This window comes from Notothenia coriiceps, unplaced genomic scaffold (genome assembly GCF_000735185.1).
Source record: "Notothenia coriiceps isolate Sejong01 unplaced genomic scaffold, NC01 NC01_scaffold00008958, whole genome shotgun sequence".
NCBI classification, from domain to species: Eukaryota; Metazoa; Chordata; class Actinopteri; order Perciformes; family Nototheniidae; genus Notothenia; species Notothenia coriiceps.
Window position 1 is genome coordinate 73,945 of NW_011341659.1, and position 9,388 is coordinate 83,332.

The 9,388-nt window shown below is 41.6% G+C and overlaps 1 protein-coding gene and 1 long non-coding RNA gene across 2 annotated transcripts; one reads left to right on the forward strand and one right to left on the reverse strand.

Moving 5' to 3' along the window:
- Window positions 1–325: 325 nt before the first annotated feature.
- wnt9b (wingless-type MMTV integration site family, member 9B) lies at window positions 326–6,403 on the reverse strand. The gene is made up of 4 exons (XM_010770482.1): window positions 6,204–6,403; window positions 5,306–5,559; window positions 3,578–3,843; window positions 326–2,180 (listed from the first exon to the last, which is right to left on the reverse strand). Exons 1-4 carry the CDS (start codon window positions 6,287–6,289, stop codon window positions 1,719–1,721), a joined length of 1,068 nt encoding a protein of 355 aa, XP_010768784.1. The 5' UTR covers window positions 6,290–6,403; the 3' UTR covers window positions 326–1,718.
- On the forward strand, window positions 5,502–8,026 carry LOC104944883 (uncharacterized). Its single transcript, XR_798279.1, has 3 exons — window positions 5,502–5,586; window positions 7,451–7,528; window positions 7,936–8,026. It is a non-coding gene; the product is annotated as an uncharacterized lncRNA (long non-coding RNA).
- Window positions 8,027–9,388: the final 1,362 nt, after the last annotated feature.

Consider the following 9,388-nt stretch of genomic DNA (forward strand, 5'->3'; position numbering starts at 1 on the left):
TCATCGTCTTTTTCATCATCGTCATTATGATTTTCATCGTGGTTGGTGTGCTGGCTAGAGGCACAACACCTGTATGCGTGCCAAACACCCACCCACCCCGTGCTTTTTACCGGGCGGTTAGAGGGTGATGCATCGAGACCACAGGCCTTTCAGGTGAAAAGGAGGGCAGGGCAGTATCAGCAGGAAGTGGTTTTGCTCCATAGGTGCAGGGTGCAGAGTTTCAGGCAGGTGTATTGCACTCGCGTGTGGAGTGTGTGCATGTTTGTGAAGGGGACCGCCTACAGCAACTGAACAAGACACAACACACACACAACGCTCTTACAAATGTATGTATTTATTTTAAATAAGAACGTAATGCAACAAGATTAAAAAACAACATTTGGAGATGTGTTGAAGCAAAATTCAAAAGAACTGTACAAGAAAATCTAAATTATGATCTTTAAACAAATGCAAAAGGACAGGACATAACTCTGCATAGCTCATAAATCTTAATGATATTTGCCAAAAGATGAAGTGAGGTAGAAAAAATTACGATTCCATGTTGTCATAAGCCTGGAGCCCTGACATGAGTTATATTCATATAATATATAAAGTTCAGAATCACTCAAACAAAACATAAACTGGCCAATAAAATAAACCTCTTGGGTGCACTTTTGACCTGCTCACATGGACTTGTAAGAGTTGTCGTGGATGTAGGGATAAGTGAGTAAACACTGGGATTTACTTTAATTAGCATTTAAGGAAAATAAGGAAAACAATTAGCCCACTTCAAAGGCATTTAGAACAAAGATGTGGCTAAATTAGACTTTGAAGACTAAATAGTTCAATTTTAAACTTGAAAGCATAGCATGCTTCTATAAATAGAGAGGAGGGTTGGTATGTTCAGAAATGAAACATTCTTTTTTGTTTTTCAAAGACAGTGTTTGGTGTTTCCCTGACTATTACCCCAGATATTTCCTTTTGTTCTGTTGAGCACACATTAGGCTACATGTAGAGATTTCCATAGACATTTCCATAAGAGCAACTGAAAACCCAGCTTGTTTCTTTACACAATAACCCTGTTTATGCATGTTACAATGTATTCCAGTGGCACCCCTCAAAGTTTCCAGTGATTCGGTTTAAACATATACTTTAAATAGTTATACCATGATTTATTATCTTTGTATCATACATAACAAGAGCAATCTAAGTGCTTTTTTTAAATCAAAAATGAACTCCTAAAATGTCTCCACAGCAGGCAGAAAGACAGACAGGTGGATTCCCTTTAAGGCCATGTTAGCCTTAGTGGCAATTATAAGAAGGTTAAGGTATAAAGCAGCAGTACAACAGTGACTGATACAATAAATAGTCAAGTGGAAGGGGCCGATGCAATAACAATACGCAAAATCACTGTTAGAGACGACGTACTGCTGGTGACATCCAGTCCAAGTACCTGTTTTAAGAGCTCAGTCCCATAAGAAATGGGATTTCAGTGCATCCAAAGCAGAGTTTAAAAACTTCCTAACTTACAGGAAAGCTGCTGCGTATCAATTCGGTGACGATTAGCAAAAAAAACAGCAATATTATAATATTACAAGTGTATATTCCTCTCCAAATAACATGCAGGTCTGAATGGAGATTTGCATAGACATACTCTGTGTGAGATTGGAGCTTATAGTTCATCCACGTCAAAATGTCTCTCTCACGTTTCTGTTCCCAAAGGATCATTCTACTTTCTTCTATGAGTTCTTGCAGGTGTACACCTCCTCCTCCCTCACACACGTCTGACACTCCACGTGGCAGCACCAGCGGACCTGGCAGTGGCAGGAGAGGCTGGTGAGGCGCATGGCTGTGTTGTACCCCCGTCCGCAGCACAGGCTCTGACAGCTGGTGTCTTTGGCGCAGGACCGGCCCCCCGTACCCGGGGAGTACCGCGAGGGCCTGCAGAAGCTAGGGGAGTCCTCCAGGAAGACCAGGTCAGTGGTGCGGAGGCTCTGGCCGTGGCGCCGGGGCCCCGCCAGCTCCGTCTCCCCGGTGGCTTCGTTGGTGACACTCAGCACTCGCACTGCCGTGTCGTACCTGTACTTCAGCAGCCGTCCAGTGTCGTGGAAAGGAGACAGCTGCTTCCAGCAAGTCCGTACGGCACAGGAGCCGGAGACACCGTGACACTTGCAGGTTGTTTTCAGCCCGCTCTTCACTGCCTGAGATGGGAGAGAGAAAAAGCAAGGGAGAGGGGGGGCGGAAATGCAGAGATGTCAGTTGGTTCAGCTTGATTCATTACCTGGCCTCTTATCTGGGTCTATCTGGACTGAGGGAGACAGTTTCCTGAAGGGTGGGTAGGGGGGTTAGGGGTGGTGGTCTGCGGATTCTGCGCCTTTAGCCCACCTCAGTCAAAAATGTTGACATAATGGATTGAGGAGGACTGTTCAGAATGTCGTATTTCATTCACCTCGCATTTTTCACTTGGACAGCTCTTGCAATTTTTTGTTTCTCAATGTGTTGAAACTAGCTCTGTCTGCTTCTCTCCTGTCTCTCTTTCCTGAAGCCCGAGGCATAGGTGACAAACGGTGCAGACAGTGGAATCTCTCCACCCTGTTCTTTGTACATGCCTGCTCATGGAAAACATTGATAAGAATTTCTGTGCAAGAAGTGCCAAAAACAATGCAGCGGCGGTTGTGCGACGATGTTTGGGTTAATAGTTCAATGAGCTTGATGGTCAGCGATGAGAGCGCGATCACTCAGTCTGAGAGCCGCTGTCTTGACGGAGGCCAGAGACAGGTCACACAGAGGGAGCCAGAGGGGGCTTCTGGTTGAAAAGTGCTGCTCAGTTCCTCCCTTTGCAGGTATGAACCCCTCAGGGGCTTCAGAGCACCATTACTGAGAGGTGAGGGGGGCGCCAACCACCTCATGTTGTTGTTCACACAGCTCTTCTTGGCCACATTGGTGTAAAGTGAGGAAAACATTTAACTCAGTAAAGATGAGATAAGATAGTTCCCCCTTCCTGTTTTCTTTTTTTCTTTTTGTCTCCACTGGCTCTACCTAGGTGAGAGCTTCAGGACCCCGGGGCCTGCTATTTCAGAGCTACACAGTGGTGGTTATGAACATTAGGTGGATTTATGAAGAGCACAGTGATCCAGTAAGTGGAAAAAAATGCTCGCTCGTATATTAAAAAGAGGCCACGGTTATAATCGTTCTCTCCGACATGAGACCTTTAATTTTCTGTAGGCCCGCACAGCAAGCTTTATCATGTCTGAGAACACCTGGCTCCAACGATTCCACAGCCATGTTGTCTCCCTGTTGCAGCGCCTCTGCCTCTCTGTTATCCACCAACCAAGGCCAACGACAGCAGAAAATAAGGGGGTGTTTGTCTGGCTGGCACTGGGAAAATATGCAGGTGAGGATCGCAATCCTGTATCCTCTGATGGCGCACGAGGTATAATTGTGAAGTAAAATTGCAGCCCAACTAATTGCTCTCAGGTATAGGTGATGTTTGCGATTCCCCTGGAGGAAACGTCCCCATAATGGGACCGGGCGGCTCTTTTGCTGAATCACATTCAATGTTTTCTAATCTTTTTTGGGTTTATTTGTTCACACTCACCCGAATTCCAACGTTGATGTTGTGGGCGTCGATTTGAGCCCTCAGGTCCTTGCTGACCTTCTTTTGGCCGAGGAACTTCTTTAGAAATTTGGTGCTATATTTCAGGTTGTCCCCGCAGACCCCCCACTGCCACGCTTCTCGATGCTGGATGCCGGGGGAGTCGTCACATGTGCACCTCTCCATTCGACCTGAGCTGCACGCTTTGGCGAGTGCATGAGTCAGCGCCGCAGAGGACACTGCCAGAAGGAAGGCAGTCTCCTTGAATGCTGGGACAGATATAGGAGAGATTAGAACATGTTGTGTAAAACTATAGGACATTTAAAGGGCTACATTTGCAGAGCTTTAAATGCAAGTTGTGCCAAGCCTCCTGAGGGCAAACTGTCTATAGCTTAAGGGATTCATTCATGGCTTACAATCATCAAAATGTTTACAGAGAGCTCATTACGTTGTCATGGTTTGCTACAACCTCAGCATTATTCTGCAAGTTTTTCTGGTGTCATAATTCCTCTTCTGACCTTTCCTTTTGGTTACGCACTGTTATTTGCCTCACCAAGAGCCGTCACTGGGGTATATTTTGATCCAATTAATTATTATTTTGACTAGGAAGGATTTTCCCAGATGAAAGTGGTTTAATCATGCCACCCTTTTCCTCTGGGAATGGGCGCTTTCCCGGGATAAAAATAACCACCGGGCTTGAGCGCTTGTCCACCGCACCACATTTCATGGGTTTCTACTCCCTCATTATCTCCATGCTGACCTGTTCATGTTCTCCCACACACTGATATCCGTATGCATAAAGCATTTTCTGTGCACAGCAGACCTACAGGGGACTTGAGATATATCCAATATGTTGATCTTTTCTCCCAAGTGTAGCTAATCAATGGTTGTAGCATGTCATAGAAAAAAGTATTTAAGTACAACCTTTGGAAAACTTTTTTTAGGGGAGGTATGAAGGCAAAAGCGTGTGGAGAACATCTTAATGAACACAAAATAAAGTGTTAAAAAGGATTTAGACTGTCACCTGTCAAATTAATAAGGAAACTTATATCTCAAAATTAGTTAAAACGTATTGTTGTGTTTTAAAATCAGCGACAGGGAGGAAACAAAGGCGATAAGTAAGGCATTAACAACACAACCATTTTAATTAATATTCTAAAAAAGTTGTGTTTTAAAAGATAGACATAATACAATAACTGGTGTTAATTTTATATTATTTTCTGTGACAATACACACTTCTATTTTTACTTTAAAAAAAAATAAATATATTTTTTAAACCTTATCCCTGTGTTGTCATGTGACTTTTGTCACATCAGTACAAACGTTTTATGAAAGTTAAACAACAATAATGTTTGATAACTCTCTCCTGGCGTGCCTCCAAAGTTTCATAATATCTCAACTGAAGACAAACAACTGCTTATCATATTTCTTCAATCACTGCAGGCCTGTCTCACTTTGTTTTTTAGATCATTTGCATTGCCTCAAGGTACAGCAACCAATATTGCTCTCCTGTTCAGAGACACTCAGCTGAAAAGATGTAAAGCATACTGCATGTCATGTCAGGGTTGGAGATTTAAAAAAAAAATCTGGCAGCTGTGTCACTCAAGAAAAAATAAAGATTAAAGACATGAATCCGCAAGTGAATGGTCACGAGTTCGAACCCAGCACTACCCGCTTTGGATGATGGGTTAATGCTTTCTACTGTAAAAATACTTGGTGTTTAAGTCTTACCTCTTTTCAGGAGGCTTCCCCGGCCGTCCAGGCTGCAGTTCCATCGCTCGTTCCTGAACTGATAGCGACACTCCAGGAGGCTGAGGCGCACCGACTCCCGCAGCGTCTCTGCCAGACCCGGCTCCCTGCGACACAGCCTCTTCTGCCGCCGGGTCAGAGTCATCTGCTCGCACTGCTTCAGGTGGGCCTTGCCCGTCGGAGGTTCATTGGAAAACGGACCAGGTAAAAACACCAAGGGTTCCCTTCCTGTCAGCCTGGGGATGCAAAGAAAAACAAATGAGGTGAGTTGCATTCATGTAACATTTGATATGAAGTATGTCAACACGATCAAGGTGATATTGTTCCCATTAATAATTCCATCACTGCAGTTACTTTATACCTAAAGAAAAGATGTGATTGTGATGAATTTGTAACTTCGTTTTACGCTGTCTACTCCTCTACTTGCTTGCCACCTGAAAATATGATTTCCTCTTCCCATAAATAAAAACAAAACAAAACAAATATATATATGTTATAAAAAACACAAATAGATATCAGTTTTTGGACTCGTAAAAATACTGTCAACAATATAGGATAAGTCCGTATAAAGTTAAAACGTCAACGGTAGTTTAACAAACTCAGAGAAAAACGCGTGAAAACAGCCAAAACACAAATGTTGTTGATATACATCTTAAATAACACTAGTGATGATAACCCACAAACATTAGCATGACAATTAGAAAGACTACAGTGGTTTCAAACAACATAATAACAATTCACCTTACTGGCTTCTGCGCAATTACGCGTGCGTAATTTAGCTTAAGGTTACTGGTTGCCGTTTTGTTATCTCTAAGTGTTAAAACAACATGGCAATCAATTAATGTGTTTGGCAGAAGTAAAAAAAAACACATCAGCTGACCCAAAATAAGCTGCAGTGTTCGAGAGGAGGATGCAGAGTGCAACGAGTCGCAATAGGCAGGCGGTCCGTGGGAGCCTGGAGCGCATGGTGCCGGGTTGTTGCTGCTCTTCATCTCGCTGATTCTTCAACGGAGAAAGTCTGTGCCGTCTGGTCGGCGCACCTCTTTAAGCGGCCCCACATGCACTCAGACGTTCAATCCGCTGCACCGGTCCCAGTGGTCCGCTGGGAGGCAGGGCCCTTTGGGGAATAGGGGAGGGGGGGGCATCGTCCTGCTGCACCCTCATTGGATTCTCTCAATATTGTTACTGTATGTTCCCTCCCACTGTTACGCCACCCAGGTGGACGGAGCTGCAAAGTGTGTTTACCTGATGTGATGTAGAGAGCTCCAATACACCTGGGTACCTATCCATCATGTTCTATCCGGTCCTCCTGGTTAAGCACTGGAACCAAAACCTCAGATCAAGACATTGTTTGGGCTAAATTCCTATTCCCCCTCCCAGGGAAACTCTGTAGTTAAAACACTTTGTTTGAAGTCAGAGGTTTTTATTTGTCAGCTTTACTGACCCATAATGGCAGCATATCTGCAGTGTCCTTGAACATGGAGAAACCAAAAAGAGATTTCCCACACTTTACAAGTGATCAAAATATAATCATTGCAATAAAGCAACAAAATTCAAAAATCTTACAAACAACTCAAAACACAGCATTCACCCAAAAGATAAGTTACTAAAAGACCCATGCAACCTGAGAAGGACAACAACATACAAATATATTATTAAAGGGCCGACAGCTTGTTCTTCAAGTGAAAACTACACAGTCATGTAACTTCATTGGTCCTTCAGATAAAAAAAGAAAACATGGATAGAGCACCATCTAGTGGATTCAGTATGTAAATTCATCTCTGAACGTAAGTGGATTTTATGTAGTTAATGTTAAACCAAACCTGAGGAAATGTAGCAAAATATACTAGTTTTTAATATTGGGCATTGAAAATTGCTTGAAACTTTTATTTTATTTTCACCAAAAGAAGATATGTGATATCTAAACAGTATATATTATATGGTCACACATATTTTTGGTTGAGGAGACATTTCAACCTGGCTTTATCCAGTGTTCAGATTTATGATATGAAAATGTATGCAAATAAGCAAATATTTAATATGATACTGCATAATTTGCGTAATCTAAACAAAGCTTTTCTGAAAACTCTGTTAACATTTTTACCTGGGGTGTCTCTCCTATTACAGCCTGAGTGACGCTGAGCTGACATAATGCAGTACCGGTCACACTGGTTGAACTGGCCTCAGGCCTCTGAACAACCCCAGGTACACGTCACATCACAGTCTCTTTACTCTCTATAATGAATGATTGGCTTCAATTCTACAAACACAGTTGTTTTATAATTGAAGAACTTATTATGTCCTTTGAATAATGAAAATGATTCAAACTTAGTGTGACAGTGACAAATTGAATAGAAGCATGCCCAATATTCTTACACTTTTTGTAATGTCTCTCTCTCTTTTTCTCCCTCAATTTCTTCAAATTACAATCTTAATGGAATCATATTTTTTCATTTCAGGAGTGATATTTTTAGTTTATTTAACGTAACCTACTTTTGCTGAGAAGTCCAGTAGATGACTTGATTTTCAATGTTTGAGAATAACTAGGCTCATCGAAAGGGATGTTCGTTTTTCTCACCTGCACTATCAAGATGTTGTAATTTCTCATTAAGAGGGCGGGGACAGAAACAAGAAGAAGACGACACCGGAAAAAGACACATTTGTGTTGAACAAGACCAGGAAGAAGGACTGAGACGTGCAAGTAAAGGTAGATTACTTTTATGTGTAATTAATCATTACTGTTTCGTGGATATTCATTTTCATTTTAATAACGTTAAGTTTGGAGATATAAAAACGGTTTACGTCGACAGTTTGCTGGAACGTAAAAACCTAGCGCTAAACGTAGTGAGCTTTTCCCTGGCAGTTTAACTTCATTGCGACTGTGTTTCCTCAGGACATTTTCAAATATTTGAACTTTAATATAAATTCCTCATACATATTAATCAGAATGTATACATCCGTGTCGTTTTTTGTGACGGATATTCCTCCCTATGCTAACGTTTACCTATGCTTCCTAAAACTTCCACGAGCCCAGTTAACGCCTTCTTTAATTCATGACTATAATGAGTCATTAAGGAAATAAAAGCAGGTATTTACACAGCTACAGGCAAAGTTAACATTACTTTTCGTTATCAGTTTACCTTAACTCACAACACTTTACCTTGCCCAACTGAGTATTTTCACCCATGGGACATGTTTTTTTCTCATGCTTTACCATTCTTAAGTCAAATAGGCCTTAAGGTAGATGGGAGACATGATAGGAAGCTAACATTACAGATTTCTGCATTTGAACAGAGCAAGATTTGCTTCCTGGGCTCGTTCTTGTTAATGAATGATGAATCTTAACCTCACTGTTCAGGACAGGTAGAACAGATTTCAGACCGATCCAGTGATACAGGTTCAACTCAATTCTGGATGAACTGGTCCACATTAGTTATTCATCCTGTCTTCATGGCGCTACGATGGCTGTTTCTTACATTTGACCTAAGATATTGTTTGAACTGCTGTTTGCATACATAGGTAGTCCATCACAGGACACACACAATGCTTGGGTATGGTTCATTCTCTCTTCCTCCCTTTTATTCAAACACAAAAGCTCCTTATTACGACCATTGTTGTACAGTAACTATGTACATTTACTCAAGTACTGTGCTTGAGTACAATTTTGAGTTACTTGTACTTTACTTGAATATGTAAATGTTTTGCTACTTTATACTTCTACTCCACTACAATTCAGAGGTAAATGCTGTACTTTTACTCCACTACATTTATTGAATTCCTTAAGTTACTCTAGTACAGATTTGGATTAATGACGTGAAATATAATCAACACTTAAATCAGACTTTAGTTCCACCTGGAGTAAATTCACAAGCTACCGTGCAGGATACAAAGTCATTCAAACTAGCTGCACCTTTACCAGCTTTGACAACACTTTAATGATCAATCATTATAAAACATATAATGTACATTATTCTGAAATGGACCAATCTGCATAATGAGTACTTTTACTCGCGGTACTTAAAGTATGTTTTGATGCCAATACTTTTCAATGCAGGACTTTTACTA

Bases quoted from the DNA above. Each gene is read 5' to 3' on its own strand.
- wnt9b (XM_010770482.1), bottom strand. From the start codon at position 6,289: ATGCGCTCCAGGCTCCCACGGACCGCCTGCCTATTGCGACTCGTTGCA. The intron at 3,844-5,305 runs GTAAGACTTAAA...TATCTGTCCCAG, and splicing joins GGGAAGCCTCCTGAAAAGAG to CATTCAAGGAGACTGCCTTC. The intron at 2,181-3,577 runs GTGAGTGTGAAC...CTCCCATCTCAG, and splicing joins ACATCAACGTTGGAATTCGG to GCAGTGAAGAGCGGGCTGAA.